General features: G+C 42.8%; 1 protein-coding gene across 1 annotated transcript in view; it reads right to left on the reverse strand.

Moving 5' to 3' along the window:
* ZDHHC2 (zDHHC palmitoyltransferase 2) overlaps nt 1-8,398 on the reverse strand; it is a 79,223-nt gene extending 70,825 nt beyond the window's left edge. The window contains exon 1 of the mRNA XM_081808088.1: nt 8,065-8,398. Within this exon, the coding sequence (XP_081664214.1) occupies nt 8,065-8,191 (127 nt within the window). The 5' untranslated portion in view covers nt 8,192-8,398. The remainder of the gene's footprint in view (nt 1-8,064) is intronic.
* Nucleotides 8,399-18,902: the final 10,504 nt, after the last annotated feature.

An 18,902-nucleotide genomic window follows, 5' to 3' on the forward strand; every position in this document is an offset into this window, starting at 1 on the left:
TCCCTACAAATTTGGTGAAAAGCCACACCTCAGATTTAGCTACCTACCACTTTGAGATGACCCTTGGGCCCCCAACAGGATCAGAGACAGACTCCTGTCTAAGTTTTAAGACACCTCATTCTCAACATACCCTTCAAATATGGTGAAAATCCATTTTTCACAGAATGCAATTAACACAGAGACAGAAACTTGATTTTATCTCCATATAAGAAAATATGTAACCATGACAAAGCATTTTAGTTTTCCAAATTTCACTGAATTATAATCAAATAAATCTATAAAGTTCTTGGAAATACATGAACTGTTTTACAAGGATTATATCTATTATAAGATGATCATGAAGATAACTGCCTTGAAACTACTGTATTCTTGGGATATTGGATTTGAAGGATGTTTTTTAAAAAAAAAAAGGTTTTTTGTTTATTGGTGTTTATTTTGCTGATGCACTCCTCTGGATCATTCTGCTGCTCTAGGGTGGCAATGCTAGCAAATAAATCCAAAGAGGTCAAATTAAGTATAACAGGAATGCTTCACTTACACTTCATGAGAGGAGAAATTTCGGGATGTCATGGGGAAACCCTGGCAAAGAAATAAAACTCAATCATCTATAAAAGCACTTCTCCTTCATTTGCATTTTTAAAATGTAATCAACAACATATCTAAAAGGAACTACTGTCAAGTATGCATTTTAGAGTGCTAAGAGGATCAATGAAGCACATATTTTTGCTCAAGAGTGCCTCCCAAATAAAAGTAGATTTTGTAACATTTCTGGCACTAATATTTCTTTTTTTTTTTTAAAGATTTTATTTATTTATTTGAGAGAGAGAGAATGAGAGAGAGCGAGTACATGAGAGGGGGGAGGGTCAGAGGGAGAAGCAGACCCCCTGCCGAGCAGGGAGCCCGATGTGGGACTCGATCCCGGGACTCCAGGATCATGACCTGAACCGAAGGCAGTCGCTTAACCAACTGAGCCACCCAGGCACCCGGCACTAATATTTCTAATTGAATTTAAAAGTCATAGTCAGATGAAAAGTCAAATCAGGAAAAATGCTACACAAATGTTTCAAAATGTGACAGAATTTTGAAAGGAAAAATTTCAAGCAATCATAGCTTGTTACTTTATTGCTACCATATGCTTCTTAAGAAATCAGGTCACCTACCTCCTCCCTGCTGCCCTCGCCCCACCCCCTGCCCTGCAAATTCCACCCTTTTGCACTCCCGGCATTTGACTGAGATAAAAATGAAGACATTACAATAAAATTACCCTCAAGGGAATTAAAAGATATCTCAATAATTTTCTAACAGACTATGAAAGAAATTAATTCAATTATGTTCTACTTTTATTATTAGTTCCCTGTGGTACCTCTAAATGGTAATATAAAATCACACAGTTCCACATCATATTAAGACTGTCTCTCTAAATGATCTTTCTTTGGAAAACTGTTTTCCCAACTGAGAGCATTAAGGATCCAAGCCGTGTTCTAATCTATCATTTTGCAAGTTAGAGACTGTATTTCTACAGTCATGACAAACAGTGCTGGCATCTCAGGGGACTCATGAACTCACCACTTCCTAGAGAAAAGAGGGCTGAGGGATGTGATACAACCATCAAAATACATGGAATCAGTAGCATAAACTAAAAAAAATGTAAGTTATGGGTCCATTTTCTTTTTGAGACAAAAAAGCACAAATTTTCCATCAAGATGAAAAATAAAAACATACAAAATATTGCTGAGAATCCTGATCCATGTTAATCTCCAGGATGTGTGTGTGTGTTTTGTCCTCCTGGCACTTCTTCCTATGATGGAAGCCAAAAAGATCAAACACCTGCTCTTGCTGAACCCTGTTGCCTGGGACATAGGCACAACAATCTCAGCTCAGCCAGCTGATGCTCCTGGAATCATCTTTACAAAGTCACAGGGAGGAGCGCTCTGGGATGGCCAGACACCACTGCAGCGCTCTTGTGAAAGACCATTCCTCTGGTATAATGTCAGCTTCACCTCATCCACCTTTGCTTCGTTTTCGCCTATTTTTTAAGCTAGGTTCTCCAGGCTTTCCATAGATTCAATGAGTTGTTTTCAGGAAGTTCTCTGCTTCCTCGATTTCGCCCACCAAAATCACAGGCCCTGAGCTGGAAGCAGAGTAGAAGTTGCCCAGGCATCAGGTACAAAAGGAGGGAGCTCAAACAGCCAGCTCATTCGTAGCAGGAGCAAAATTGTTGGTTGTAATCTTACTCTGAGATAGTAACATGTGGCATGATTTATAATATAATTAGAAATTCATTACTACTGAAGTGCTCTCCATCAGCTCTTTTTACCTACTTCTTTGATTATTCTTTTATGCTGGTCCAGCAACCAATTCACAGGCTCCTAGGAGTGGGGTATTTTGTTTTCCATTTCTGCTTTCCTGCCTTTTTGCCCTGGGAGTGGCATTCTGAAAGGGAACACCCCCTCTCCTTATGCCAAAGCTGGACAGAAGGTTTCAGGGTTTTCCCCCACCCCGCCAGAGGTAATTTTTTTCTTAGCTATTAGGAAAAAATCTCCATTAAGTTTTCCTCTAAATCACCTCTGTAGGGGAAAATGCCTGGCACAAAACAGGATTCAATAAATGCTTTTGAATGAACCTTCCTCAAACCCTTCTGACGCTGACTTCTTTCTAACCTTATGGAAATGCACTATCTCTAGAGACAATTATCGTGATTTAAGAAACCATCCCTTTGGCTTCTGTTTAATTACTGGGAACACTGGAGCACGTATTTAATTTAATGGCATGGATGACATTCTCAGTAAGCATTTGAAAGCAAAGTTTCTATAACGAGCCTTAGTTTAAATTGAGTTTTTACTACCGGATCCTGTTCTTGTACTTATTTAGATGATCCAACGCCCATGTCCTTACATTAAAAATGGATCGAATAGACTTACTCAGAATCACAATGAGATCAATTCATTCAATAATTATGGAGCACCTCTGCATGCTAAGCACTGTGATGACTGTTTGTTATCTCTATTATATAAGATATGTTATCTCTAATAGGATTTAATAGCAAACAGTAATGCTGCATTGTCCAATACATCAAAAGAAAAAGAATTCTCTGACACACTAAATGGAACCAAGAAAGCATTAAGCAGCGTCTTCTCTCCTCCTGTTTTCCCAGGGACCGTTTATGTTAAAGTCAAATGGCAGGAAGCACAGATCAAGAATTTGGAGCATATCATAACTTATACATTTGAATTTTAGATTTGATGAAATGTTGAGTTTTTATCCCTCTTTCATATAATTTAAAATCTTGAAAATATTTGAGAATGTCCAGAAGTCACAGAACTGATATATTCTGCATCATTATTGTCAACAAGAAATGATTTCTAAGTCATTTAGGCATTAAACATTTACATCAGTTTTCTATGGATGTACCTTCTATGTCCCTTAAAACTACTTTAATAATTATGGATAGTAACACTTGCATTCCCAAGATCATCTGTCTGTAGTTTTTTCAAAAGAAGCTTTAATGTCCCGGAAATTTTTTTTAAATGATAATTTACCAATAACAAAAACACACTTCTATCTCTGTCTAGTTCAAATTCAATTCATGAAGGAAGGTAATTTAGAGCCCTGTTCAGCCTCCATCCTTGAGCTTGCAATGACCTTGAATTAATGGTGGATCACTGCTTAATGGTATCCAAGTATGAGATTTTATATATTCTATCCTTAAGGATGTTTGCTTAAAAGAAAGAAAACATAACTGTATCTCTCCCAAATTGATCTCGAAGTATGTAAACTAGTTCGTTTAATTCTTCAACATCTTCAATAATCACTGTGGCATATAAGAGGTTGTAATCATTTCTGAGGATTGTTTATTAATAAAGATTTGCAAACCTGTAACACCAGTATTCTAAGGGGCGCACTTCTTAACATACTCCTGAGTCAGCAACCTATTGCCTAAGGGCCAAGTCAGGCCTGCCGACTATTTTTGTAAATAAACTTTCCCTGGAACCCAGTCACACCCACCTGGTAAGGTACTGTCCGTGACTGCCTTTTTGCTACAGCAGCAGAGTTGAGTGGTTTTAACTATATGGCCCAAACTATAAATCATTCTAAAACTCTGAAATCATTTTGTAAAGATTGCGGGCTCAGTTTCAGTGCTGTGTTAATTCGTATTCAGCAGCAACAAAGTTTAACGGACTTGCTAAATAATCCCATTGGACTAGAGAGATTTGGGGAGGGGTTTGAAGGGAAAGGGAGACAGACATTTTAACATTCCTACCCCAGCAGCTGAAGTCACAGCTGACACCTTTATTGGTTAATTTGGAGAAAGGACATAGAGCTTGAAAGTTTACCTTCATCTACAAATGTGGGAGGGGGTCAGCCTAGATAATCTCTAAGCTTGTCAAGCTTCATGGTTGCTTCAAATGACTTAAGCCATAAGCAAACTCAGAACCATGTGAGTACACAACTGAATAATAACTGTTTCATGGCACCTGCCTAAAGTGAGGGCGGAGAAGTGGCACGTTTTAGAAACAGGAAGCCAAAATGGTAAATTGAGGGTATGTGGAGGTTTCTCGTACTGTTCTTGAAACTTTTCTGTAAATTTGAAATGATAACAAAATAAAAAGGTAGAAAAATAGTTAAAACAACTTTGAATGTTAGCACTTAATAGGCAAAACTCCAGTTACTTTCTTCAACAAGCAAAGTTAACAAGGTAACTGCCATTAATGGATTTGTAAAACATATAAACCATGTCTAGTATGTCCATTGAACCAAGCATGGCTGAGACTGCAGACTACCGTTATTCCAATTCAGCATCCTGAAGTACCACCTTACAAATTTTACTCTTTGAATTTATCCAATTCAAATTAACTAAAGGGATCAAAAGGCAGATAAGACACAAAAGAAGCAGGGGTGGAGAGAACAGGAGGAGAGAGAGGGAAGGATGGAGGAAAAAATATGAATAAAAAATCCTAGTTAATCAACAAACTATATAAACATGTTCTGACTGTTCACAAGTATTAGCAGACCTCTTTTATCTTTTCTTTGGTAGACTGGAAGGAAACTTAACCAAAACATTTGACTCTCACACAACATATGTATATCCCATATATTTTTATATACACATATTCCAAGAAGAGATATGACTTTATAATTTTATAAAATACAACCACTAAGCAAACATCATGCTAACTGAAAAAGTGACTAGAGAGCGCCACACACATTCACATTGTTAAATATAGAAACTAACTGTAATGAGAATCATTATCTCCAGTTTCCAAGGCTACCAGGATAAGCACTACTCCTAAATTGCAGTTCATTCAGCAAAGGGCACAAAGTAATTTATATTCAGGGTCATCCTCAGCTGACAGCAGATGTAAAAGGAGGACTAGGGCAAATCACCCTGTTTATTCTATTCTATTCTATTCTGTTTCCTATTTCAGTTTCCAGTTACCACCACCCTCTAGCCCCAACCCTGGCCAATGTTTTGTAGGTGAAATTTGGAAAATCTGATTGTAAATAGCAACTTCCAACAGAAAAAGAATGCACAAAGGGCAGAGCAGTCTGAGATGTGATTAATGCTGGTGGTGGGGGGGTGGGGTTGGGGGTGGAGGCAGGGAAGGTTGGCATTCCCATTTGCTTTGTTTATGACAAGGAGAGGAAGCTGGTTTTGTGTGTCTGTCATACTAGTCACCATCTTTCCCAGGGCTTCCAAAGGAACTGTATGGTTAATTTCCACTTCCTACTCAACCAAGGCTATCTATCCACACTCCTTACCACTCCTAAACTGCTATACTTTCTAGAAGGAAATTTATTTTCAATTTGTTCTGTCTTCTAGGCTCTACAGTCTAGACTTTCATATGATTATTATTTGTTTCTATAGTAATAAAAATAGAAAAAACTACTTTCTGACAACCTCAGAGATTTTTGCCTCTGCATCATCTATTTGTTTATTCAGGACCATTTATCGATTGCTTTCAACATGACAGGCATACCAGGCCACATAGGCAGTGACAGGAGGTGATCCAAGAATTCACTTTTGATTACCAGGTAAATAATAACAGGCCATGTCACTTAGGCAGTTTAAAAAGAGTCAAATCTTCACTTACTAAAATGGTAATATAGATTTCATGCATACTTTAGATTTATCTTAAATTTCCAGAATGTATATATATAAATATGATGCCAATATAATTGTGATTTTCTACTTATTCTTCCCCTATGACCCATCTATCCAATACAGTAAGACCTCCCATGTTGCACTTTAGCCGGGACAGAGGTAGATGCAAGAAAAGAAAAGCTCTGCCTGCCTTCATATGCTTCCTCCTGTGCTATCCTGATGGACATGAGACAGTGTATCAGGCCAAGCGTCTTAGCTTAATGTGATCATATAGGAAAATAAGCTCCTTCCCTGACTTCTCTCTTTTGTACCAGTTACAGTAATTGAAACTGTGCACTGCTTTTAAGAGGGCGAACCAATGCAATGCAATGAAGGTTTCTAGTAGTTATGTAACCTATACAGTATATCTCAATAAGACAAGCTGTTTTGATAGTAACAATTAATACAAAAATTAAACCATGTTCCTGAAAACCTTCTTTCTATACATTTTGGATGACCTGAATATAACATTTAGATTTTATGTCTTGACGATTTTAGTGCAACCCAATCCTTTTCTAAAACAGAGTCACTTCTTTTGTCCTGAAATCATTTCTAAATTCAATATATAATAGTATCACACTTAAAAACTATATGTTAGTCTCAATTCTCTTGAAAAGTTATGCCAGTAATGACTTTGGGATATTATTGTGATACCAGTTTCTTCCAAGGAGCAACATTTGGAGGTAAGATGGCTTCAGACAAGATTCTATGTCTGAGTCTTGAAGTTTTGAAATGCTTTAGTTGATAAGGTTCAACTAAACAGGCCACTGTTTGACCTTTCTCTTTGTCCAACCCAAAACTAGTGCTGGGTAAGGCAAAAACATAGACACTTTCTTAGGCGAAACACCAAACACAAAAAGCATTCAGAAGTCACCAGCAGAAAGGTCATCTTCTGTTATAACACCTTTTCCGATAGCACAGATCAGCCTTCACAAACCTCTGAAGGTAGAAGCCTGCTTACATTAAGGAACATAATTGTATTCCCTAATTGTGCATACTCAACTTTTTCTTCTTCCTTTTTTTCAATCTTCAGCATTGACAGTACCCTACCCACCAATGCAGGAGCCTAAAACTTGGACTTGAGCCACTTGGCTCTCTGGATGAAAAAACCTCTCCCCACCCCCCACCCCAAGTATTGTAACGTCTAAATTACAGTCCTGCGTATTGCATATGTCTTCAAAAATACTTTCTAATAGCTCACCCACCTTCGCCTCCTTATAACTAGAAAGTGTACAACTGGCAATCCCCAAATCATAAAGGCAGCAAAAACGCCCCAGACAGAGCACTGTCACAAATTTTCAGAAAGTGGATTAAGGACAACCAGAAAAAGATAGCTCTGACACCGAAGGCCGAGGCCACCAACCCCCGCGCGGGTCTGGCGCAGCTGGAATCCTGGGCCCAGCTTGGAGCCCTCCAGCCTCCAGCGCAGCCTCCCCGGGCCTCACTTCTCCGCCGAGGCTGCAGGCAGCGGAGACCGTAGTTCTCTCGGGCGCGGTCCTGCCGAGGTAGGGGGTGTGGCTGGGGTGGCGGTGGATAGCGGAAGCGCAGGGGGTGGCTCGGTTGCGTACTCGATGGAGTAGAGGTGACACAGTAACCGGAGTTGTGAGGGGGAGGCAAGGGTAGTGTGAGTGGGGGGGAGGCTGCCCGGGGGCTGTTTTCGGCCGCGGTGGCACGGGACGCGAAGCTGGCGGGCGGCACGGGGGGCGCAAGGGGGTCTCGCGGGTGGGGGGAGTGGAAGCGCCGCTGGGTGCGGCGGGCTCTCGGCGTCCCGGGACTGTCGAGGGGGCAGCGTAGGGGGCGGGGGGCGAGCGGGGAGGCTGCTGACAGGTCCATGCCCTCCCTCCGGGGGCCGGCGGGGTGGGCCCGAGTGCGGGCGGCCGCGGGGCCGGCGGGGGGCGGCGGCGGGCGCGGCGCGCACTCACCTATGCACAGCTGGATGGCGTAGGCGTAGTAGGACCAGCCAAGCAGAAGGCTGATGAACACCACCGGGATCCAGTACAGCACCCGCCGGCACCGCCGCCTGACGCTGCCCGGGCCCGAGGGCGCCATCTTCCAGCCGCATCCACCTGCCCAGCTCTTCCGTCGCCGCCGCCCGCGGGCCTGGCTCCGGGGCGGGACAGACCCGGGGGCGGCGGCCGGTTGCGCTGCGGCCACTGCCGCCGCCGTGCCGCTAACTCCCCATCCCGCAGCCCCAAGCCAGCGCCGCGGACTCCCCGCTCCTCAGCCCGGTGGAGGCGGTGGCAGCGATAGGAGGGCGAGGAGGAGGAGGAAGAGGGGGAGGAGGGGGAGGATCGAGAGGAGGAGGCGGGAGCCTCCGCCCCCGCCCGTCCCCGCCCCTCCGTCCCCCGGCCGCGTCCACCCGCTCGGCCCGCGGCGCCCTCGGGCGGGCTCTGTGGGCACTTCGGGCGCTCTGCCCTGCACCCCCCGCGCCTCTCCTGACCCTGCGCCCCCTCGCCGCTGGGTACCTCAGGGGCGCCCGAGGTGGGAGTGAAGCTGCCCACCTTGGCCCTTCCGCCTCCCCTTCGGAAGTGGGATTCGGGGTAAAGTGGCGGAGGCGGGCGCCGCGGCTCGGGTCGGTGGCGCTCGCTCCGGGTGTCGGGCGGGGGCCGAGGGCGCCCTCCCCCACCGAGTCCCCGCCGTCGCCCGCAACTCGGCGCGGTCCCGGAGCTGCAGCGGCCGCACTTGGCGCAGAGACGCACGCGGGGGAGGGGAGCGTGACAGGGCCGCCCCGGGAACCTGGCCGGGGCGCACGGGACCCTTCACCCGCCGGGGCACGTAGGGAGCGGGTCACCCAGCCCGATAGATTCGCCGCTACAAAGTCTTCAGGCGCTGAGGCAGTGTCCCGGCCTCCACCTTGGAAAATTCTCGCTTCAACTTGTGGGTCCTGCTAAACAGGCAGAGGGCAGCAAGGGCGGGGCCGACTTCCCAGACCTGCTACATTGTCGTGTTTGGGCGACGAAGCCTACTTTGCTACACGTTTTTTGGGGGGGTCGGGGGGGGGGAGCGCGAATGAACCACTCAGAAGGGTTGTGAGGCTGTCTTCTGGCATGGAAGGGGACTGTGGAAGGATGAAGAAGCTCTGTGTTTGTGAATCCAGAGATCTCCGGAGTTAGAATGACAAATTACCTGCTTCGAGAATTTGAACTCTTCCGTCACTTAGTGATTATACATCACCCTTCCCACCGCCCCCTGACCGGAGTCCGGGGCTTCTCCCGTGTGCTTTTCCCAGCCCATTCTTCACCACAAGGTGTTCTTTTGTGGCGGCAATTCTACATTTAGCGTGTAGCTGGTTCTAAAGTGGTTGCTGAAAATCCTGGGAGGGATTCTAAAGGTAGTTAGACCAAAGCCCTGGTTTTATGATCGATGATACGGAAAAAATACAAATGCTTTTGAGATTGTTTCCGTTTTTCCCTTCATTTGATTATGAACGCACCTGCTTCCAAACGGAAACACCTCAATAAATGTACTGTATCTGACTTACATGCATAATTTCCATGTATAGTGTGCACAACTTCACTTAACATTAATGAATGTATGTAGTCACACCACACAGTAACCACATTGAATGAAAAAAAAAAGTACTGAGTGGCATAAATTCAGTCAAAGAAATCTAAACTCTCTTGTCTTTGAGATTATCTTTCTGATGACTAGATTAAAAGCAAGCTAATCTCCCCGGAAGTAGCTACCGTATGACACACCGCATCAAATCTCTTTGCACTTCTATTAAAAAATGCATAGAAAATGCCAGTCAAATGTCTGTGGGATTTTAAATAATTGAAATGAGAATATTTCTGTCCCAGTGAATCATTTTATTTTGGTGCAGAACTTTATACTCTTTATTTGATATCCTGTAGGGTAGATTAGTATAAAAACACAACTTCCCTGGAATCCTCAACTTTTCCATGAATATCAACCTTATGCTCCCAACCAGAAGAATCTAAAAACAAGAAATAAAACTCCCTGCCGGGACTGAAATACTCCCACAAAGACTAGCAAATCTGTGATGGAAAGTCACTGACGACTACTAAAGTACGAAAACTAAAGCCGCACTTCCCATTCTGGAGGCAGTGGAATAAAGTGCAAAGTGTGCCTGTGTAGGGAGTAGATGCTGCCCCTCTTCTGATGGTCTTACCAAGGTCTTTGGTCTGAAATGGAGTAGCATTATACAGTTTGCCACATCTTTGATCATTTTGGAAGAATATGCAGGTGTAACTTCTTCGAAGCAGGCTACATTGTTATTACTTATCTAAAATGTTAAATGTTCACATTTATAATAAATATTTGTGGAATAATTACAACCTATTTTTAGCCATTTTAAGAGTACTACCGTGATTGAGTTCTTCAAGGGTATCACTCTTATCTTGAAAAAAAAAAAAAAAGTCTAACTCAGAAATAATCATCTCCAAGGCTGCAAAATGACAAGACTTATCTCTGCATAGGCTCTAATTAGGCAGGCATAAGCAAGCATGCACAAATGTAAGCTCTTTGGTGAGTAGCCAATCTCTAGATATTAGGCTCTGATGAGAGTGGAGGTATAACTTTAATTTTAGAATAGAAAGCCTTTGATTTTTCTTTGCCTTATTTAAGGCTGTGCATCAACAGGAAAACAATTTGAAGGTCATAGACAATTAAGAAGAAACTTCACTAGAGACTTAGTCTTTTTTTTTAGAGAGAGAGGAGAGAGAGCATGTGCATAAGGAGAGGAGATAGGGGAGGCATGGGCGAGAAGGAGAGGGAGAGAGAGAATTCCAAGCAGGCTTCATGCCCCAGCTCTGAGCCCAAAGTGGGGCTTGATCTCAGGACTCTGAGATCATGACCTGAGCCCAAACCAAGAGTCGGAGGCTTAACCAACTGAGTCACCCAGCTGCCCCAAGACTTACTCTTTAGCTAGGAGTATGGCAGGTTCTCACAAATTTTAGGTACTCAATAATTACATCAAATTGTGAATTTCATGTAATAATTTTGATAAAACTGCTATGGCCATTTATGAAAAAAAGAATCGGCTGCAGCTAAAGAGGGAGAGGGCAACACTAACGGAAAGGGGATGGCCAGGCAGGCAGGAGGCCAAAGGGGGCATACAAGAAGAGGAGAAAAGCCCCCTTACCTGGCTTACCCAGACCCTAAGAACAGTAATTCTGTCATTACCAGGCCTCTGCCTGGAAGCTCCGCCCACTCAGTAGCTTATCAAAGTCATTCACCTCCAAACTTTCAAAACCCGTTATCAGACCCTCTTCCCACGAAGGAAACTTGATTTTTCTCTTCTCTCTCCAGTTAAGATTTGAACCACTCCCCCAGATTCTTTAGTCCCCAAATCTCAAATCTATTCTGCTATTATGGTTAATACTCCAAATCTTCTTCCTTCTTTCAGATCCAAATTAAAATTTTTACTTACTTCCATTCATAGTGTGAGTCAGGAATAACATGGCAACCAAGCCTGGGGAGCCATGGACCCAGCCTGTCTCTAGGACGTCCATTCATGCTGCCTCTACTCTCATCTTTTCAGCCAAACTGCCTACCAGAACTTTTATTAGGTCACTTGCTTGATAGTTTCTCTTTCCTTTTAAAAGTGTTCTTAGAGGGAACCATTGCATCTTTGAAGTGTAAGGTCAATTTTATTACTCTCAGCTATGTGAGAAATTGATTATATTGATTTTGCTATTAGGGTATAGTACGTGACAAATACACAAGGACAGAAAGGAATGAAGTTGAGATCTGGATGTATTCTTTGACTTACGATTCACCTATCCTTCCTCGAGTGGTCTGCAAAAATACTGATAGTCCTCTTTTCATGTTTTCTTAAAGTAAACTTACCAGTTTTTGAAAAAAAAAAATCCTTTTATAAGTCAGCAATCCATGACATCCATGACTCTAGTGTTAATTTGCACTTTTATAATAGTGGCCAAAATATTCTCTGTAGGAGAATAGTGGCATGCCCAAACCACATGTTGTTTCTGGACACACATAAAATAAAAGCTGTCTTAGAACGGGAAACTAGTTTAGGGAATGTGGTTTCAGGTGATGCTAAGATACACTTGGGATCTCAGAGATCTATAGTTTGCAATTAACATGAAATGTTATTGAATGTAATGGAAGATAATTCTAAAGGCTTAAGAAATGTATGGTTGATTGGGTCAACACATTGGGAAAATTGTAAAGTGGGAAAAACTGTCTATGGGGAAGCTGGCCTTTCAAGCCCTGTAGGATCTCCATGATGGCATTAACGTGTCTAGCCACTAGGTGGCAGGCGCACACCAAGCAGTGCGGCTCCAGACTTCATTCAGAGATTTCAATAGCATCAAGGATTAGCTTAACCAAGGCAATTATAAATTATGAATTTAACTTCATGAACAATTATATGTAATTATAACTAATTATAATTATACAATTTATGTTATAAATCAGTGGCTAATGATTAATTAATAAAAACCATATTCAGAAAATTGAAAAAAATTAAACGAACCTTTTTCTATATAGCAAAGCTAGTCAGTTTGATTCTACTTCCACTTTTTCACAGTTTGCACGAAGGTTAATCTTTTTAGAAACAAAATTGGAACTTTTCACTTAAATGAATGCTTTGGTCTACACCAACCCCCCCCCCTCGGCCCCCAAATGGGAAGAAAGCAGTGTCTATGAACCCAAAAGGCAGGCAAATATTTCTACCCCATGGACTGGCAGTATGTTTAAGGAGTGACACAATGACAAAAGTTCAATGAGAAATTACTTGAAGTGGCCATTGTAGAGTTGAAAGGTCAATGGCGAGCAGACCAAGGGCAACAGAATCCTGCAGCATGGTGGCAAGTGTCCAGTAATGGTGTCCTACTCAGACTGTTCTTGATGGCAGGATCTTGACCATGCATCAGATTCATCTGTGCTAGCTCTAACTTCATTCTTCAGGCTTTCTATTGATTCTGTGGGGTGGTCTATATACCTGCAAAAATATATTTGTGCATGTAAGTCAACTAGCATTGACTTGTGTTTGCAACCAGGAATGTTGACTGGATCATAGTTTTAATTTCATTCTGCATCCCATGTCTTAAAGGGTCGCTTTCAGCGCATGGAGGCTGAGGTGCTTTGAGAAATTAGGGATATAGGAACTGGGGACAGAGAAACCTACCTGGTGCCTTTCAGGTCCTAATGTCTAGACCTGCACTGTCCAATAAGTAGCTGTGAGCCATCGGTAGCTATTCAAATTCAAATTAATTTAAATACAGTAAAATTTAAAAATCCAGTTTTCTTAGTTGCAGTAACCACATTTCAAGTGCCCATAGCCAAATGTATCTAGCAGCAACTGTATTGGACAGTGAAGATCTAGAACATTTCCATCATCACAGGAAGTTCCACAGGACAGAACTGACTAGACATTTTATCTTGTCTGAATATTCATGAGGCAGGCTTTATATATATATAAGTGCAAAAAACAAAAAGGTCCCCTCACGAATTCTATCTCTACTGTTTTAAAGAACCAAAAAATGAGGGGTAGTAGAAAGTTGAAAACATTTTTTGGCTAGTAGTGTTAAGAGCTTTCTTTCTTTGAAAACATTAAGTCTAAAGATAAGGAGCCAGATGGTTCATAACAGAGAGGGAAGAGGTAACACTAGATATTCTTCAACCTGAGGCTTGTGTACAAATGATTACTTTCGAAAGATATGCAAGGAGAAACTTACCAGAATACTATACCCAGGGGAGCCTGGGTGGCTCAGTCATTAAGCGTCTGCCTTCGGCTCAGGTCATGATCCCAGAGTCCTGGGATCAAGCCCCACATCGGACTCCCTGCTCAGCGGGGAGCCTGCTTCTCCCTCTCCCATTCCCCCTGCTTGTGTTCCCTCTCTCGCTGTGTCTCTCTCTGTCAAATTAAATAATAATAATAAAAGAATACTATACCCAAAATCCTAAGCTTTCTTCCTGGATAACTCCAGCCTTAAAGCACAGAATTGTCTATCTTCATCCAGTGGGTATCAGGACCCTTTCTCTTTTGTTGTTTGAGCAGATAATCATGGGGGTGCCCCCAAAATAATTGGCTATATGCAGCTCTGTCTGTCAAGCTGTAGGGTAGATGATTAGTCATGCTGGATTTTCTGTGTGGCAGATGTTGGGGGAGAGGAATTAATGTGTCTTGCCTAGTGGTCTGTACAAACCCACATTAGCTCTGGTTCAAGACATTCTCTTCTGAAAAGATAGATAAATAAATAAATAAATAAATAAATAAATAAATTTAACTTAAAAAACGTTTAGGGCTTAATATTGGTGAGTATATTTAGCGGTTGTCAAAGACTTTAAATGTAACTTGAAGATCAAGCTCACATTGCAACTTATCGTTGTGGAAAGAAAAAAAATTTAACTGGGGTTTTCTCAGGCCTATGAAAAGAACGGGAAAAACGAAGAATAAATATTTAATGATGACATTAAAAAAAAAAGGCATGTTAGCTTTGGATTGTAGTAGCAAAATTTTGATTGTCAGGGATTCTTCCAACAGCTAGAATTTACCCAGTGTAAATTATGTCTTATGCAACAGTCTTTGAGTCTATAATTTTTTTCAAGGGATTCTTATACACTCCAGATTCTGAATTTCTTTGGATTATATCACTTGTTGATAACACTTTTCTCCATTGGCTCACATCTCAGTCTCTTTGTTAACGTGTCATGCTATGAAATGCTAGGATGGAGAATATCAATGACTTTCCTATCTGGAATATGAGACAATGTAAGTTTTTGTTTTTCAAACACTCAAAATAGTGGTTGAGGGTTCAAAGTCCAAATGACTAGAGATTTTGGATTTTGTGCTTTGAATCAAATAATAGGCTTGGATAATAAATTTTCATTCTTTTAAGCTTTCCTTTGAATTCAGTAAAATAGTAAAAATAACAGTTTTTAATTTCCAGAAAGTAGGAAAGACTTGACAACTTGGCCTAGTCACTTTGTGAATTGTTGGAAAATATGTTAATTTAATTATAATGTAGAAATTACAGAGTTTTAAAATGTTTTTAATGGGTAGAAAAGTTAAATTGGACTTTATTTATACATGATGTGCTAATGAAACTTTTCCAGTGGTAAAGATAGTGACCTATAGTAATTTATCATTACTCTTTCATTAGAAACATCTTGGATACAATAAAATACACATATTGCAAGGCAAATTCCAATGACTTAAACTAATGTTATAAACATCAACATTCCATTATTTTGTTAAATAGAGTAAGCACTGACATGACTTATATGCTTCCAACACTGGAAAAAAAATATCTAGTTTGGCTAAAAGTACTAATTAATTTTCTTTATAAAAAGGTCAGTTATAAATAGCTGAAGAAATGTAGAAAACAGCAGAAGTTTCCAATATGTTTACAAAATTTAAACATCACGAACCTATTGAGGCTGCTTTAGTATCAGCCTAGGACCTTTTCAAAATTCTTGCAGTGTATTGTTTAACAAATATTTATTGATCACCTGCTGTATGCCCAGGTACTGGGGATATTCAAACTAAAGAACATGGTCTCTAGCTTCGAGGAGCTTATGGGTCAGTGAGACCAAGATAGAGATACTTTCAGTAATGAGATAAATGTACATTGAACACTGTACCAAGTACATCGCTGGTAAAGGAGAGTGCCTCAGAGTGCCTGGAACAATAAAGGAAACTTTCAGAAGAAGAGTGGAATTTGTGCTAAAGCACAAAGGATAAGTGGCAGCTTGCATCGTGGAGAAATGAAAGAGTGGTTTTCTTGCACAGGAATGCCTTCTTCTCTTGAGAGGCCTATTTTGGGAACTAGAAGGGAAGGGAATATATGAGTCAAGATCCAGCCAGGAAGGCAAAACCCACACAAGGGAATTCAGTGGGAGGAATATGGGAAATTAAATTTAAAAAATGTTGGAAGGTTGAAAGAGCAACCATGGTGAGGCAAGACAAACAAGGTTGGCAACGGCAGGAGGTCACTACCAGCCCAGGACCGGAAGGACAAAGGGGAGGTGATGGGGCTGCAGCCCAAGATGATGGGTCACCTGGTAGATACTGGGGACCACTGAGGTGATTTAGCCACTGCTGGAGACACAGCTTGAGGGAGGGAAGAAGGGAGAGAGAAGAGAGAGAATGAGGGAGAGAGAGAAACACGAAATTTGGTTGGAAGCCCAATGGCCAAGGAGCCCGGGGAACTGTGGTTTGCCAGAGGAGCACCCTGAGTGTAAAGCAAAGCAAAAGAAGGATGAGGAATAATCTAAGAGCAAACAGGCAACTGACCAGCACAAGGGAACTTAGAGTAGAGGAACAGTCAAAAGATGAAGTGGGTGTCAGCTCATTACAACAAAAGAAAAAGGGCTTGGGTGCTGTTCCAGAATTTGATTTTTACCGAATAGTCACTAGAGAGCTTTCAAACAATGTTAAGCAGGAGAACAAACTGTGGGTATGAATTCCGGTTCTGCCACTTACCAGTTCTTTGACAGGAGAAAAAAAGATGCTGAATTTATGTTAGAACAATAATTCTGAAAGCATTGTAGTGGCTAGACAGAAAAGTCTAGAAACTCTTGTTCCTGACCAGTTGAAAGGGAATGGAATCCTAAACTGGGACCATGACAAGGGGGAAAGAAGAGAAGGAGACAGGTTCTAGAAAAGACCAGGGGGATCTGAAAAACAGGAAAGATCAGATTTCCTAGATTTTGGAGTCTGCAGAAAGGGAATCTTGGGGAAGGCCTGAGGGGTGGACAGGCCCATCACCCCCACTGGGCTCATGGTGCACAATAGCAGGGCCTGAATCCATATTTGAGGTTAGGAGATCTTAATTTTCAGAATCCCCCTGCATTACGGGGCGCCTGGGTGGCTCAGATGGTTAAGCGTCTGCCTTCGGCTCAGGTCATGATCCCGGGGTCCTGGGATCGAGTCCCGCATGGGGCTCCCGGCTCAGCGGGGAGCCTGCTTCTCCCTCTGACCCTCTCCCCTCTCATGCTGTTTCTCTCTCACTCGCTCTCTAAAAATAAATAAAATCTTTAAAAAAAAAAAAAAAAATCCCCCTGCATTTCCTTCGTGACCTCCAGTCTCCACTTGACTACAGTCCACTAAGGAAAAATACATCTCTGGATGTCTCCACTGCCATTAACCATAACTTCCTTGAAAATGTCACTTCTAAATAAGCTGCATAAAAGATCCCAGAGTTAGAAAAGTGGAAATGGTTATTTCTGCTTCAGAGGGACCTCCACATACCCATTCCATTTGGATGATGTAGGGTACACGTGAAATTTTCTTTTGGGATTTTATCTTTCAGTTACTCCATGTGTAACCCTTCACTCTCTGCTTTTTGTTTTGTTTTGCTTAGGTTTGCTCCTTACGGAGTGTTAGGGCTACAGCTTTGAAAAGTCACTTCCTCATCCTCCATGTTTGAGGTGAAAAAGAGAAGCATTAAAGAGATTGGGCAACTTGCCCAAGGTCATACCACCCTGCTATCTGGTCAATGAACCAACAACCCAAGCCTTCTGACTCCCAGAGTGCTGTTGTTTGCTCTTAGCTGTGAGTCTAAAGGGATCAGCTTGGGAGGGGAGGAGCAAGATGGTGGAGGAGTAGGAGACCTGGATTTCGTCTGGTCCCAGGAATTCAGCTGGATAGGGATCAAACCATTCTGAACACCTACAAACTCAACAGGAGATCGAAGAAAAGAAAAGCAACAACTCTCTGAACAGAAAAGTGACCACTTTCTGGAAGGTAAGACATGCGGAGAAGTGAATCCGAGGCAATATTCGGGAAGATAGACATGGGGGAGGGGGCCTCCGTCAGCCGCTTCTGGCAAGTGATAGAGCAGCAGAGCACAAAATCGGAACTTTTAGAAGTTGGTTCCGCTGAGGGACGTTGCTCCAGTGGCTAAGGGGGGGAGGTGTGGAACCCTCACGGGACAGTGTGGTCTCAGGACTCTCGGGGTCACAAAAAGACGGGGGTGCCTGAGTGTGGCAGAGCTCCCAGGTATCGGAACAGGGAAGCCGGCTGCAGAGACGGAGCCGAGGAGCAGGCTTTCAGCTCGGGGTTGCCATAAACCGGGATCCGCAGCACAGTCGGGCCACTGCTTCTCCAGCAGGGACCCAACAAGCGGAAGATCCGTGGAGACTCCCCTTCCTCCCCTGGGAGGAGTGGCACGGGAGTGCACCACAGGGATCTGCCGGGTTTGGAGACTCCACCCCGGGGTTGGGTGCAAGAGATAGAAACGCTCGGTCACAGGCCAGGTGAGCATGGAGTGTGGCCGGAGACCGGGGAGACGGGAGTGACTGACTGCTTTTCTCTGGGGGCGCACTGAGGAGCTGGGCCCGAGTTCTCGGCTCCTCCGGGGTGGAGATTGGGAGGCCGCCATTTTCACTCTCCACCTCCAAAGCTGTATGGAAAGCTTGCAGGGAACAAAAGCTCCTGAGAGCAAACCCGAGCAGATTACTTAGCCCGACTGGGCAAGGGCAGGGCAATTCCGCCTCCGGCAAAGACATTTGGGAACCATGGCAACAGGCCCCTCCCCCAGAAGATCAGCGAGAACAGTCAGCCAAGGCCAAGTTTACCAATCAATGAGAACGGCAGAACTCCAGTGCTAGGGGAATAATGCACATAGAATCCATGGCTTTTTTACCATGATTCTTTAGTCTTTCAAAGTTAATTTTTTTAATTTTCTTTTTTAATTTTTCTTTTTCCCTTTTTCAACCAACATTTTATCAATCCCTTTTTAAAAAAATCTTTTTTATTTTTCATTTTTAGAGTCGTATTCTATCCCTTCATAGTTGTTAACCTTATATTTGGTATATATATATATAA

This window comes from Leptonychotes weddellii, chromosome 2, assembly GCF_054177405.1.
Source record: "Leptonychotes weddellii isolate Sample4059 chromosome 2, ASM5417740v2, whole genome shotgun sequence".
Lineage (NCBI taxonomy): Eukaryota > Metazoa > Chordata > Mammalia > Carnivora > Phocidae > Leptonychotes > Leptonychotes weddellii.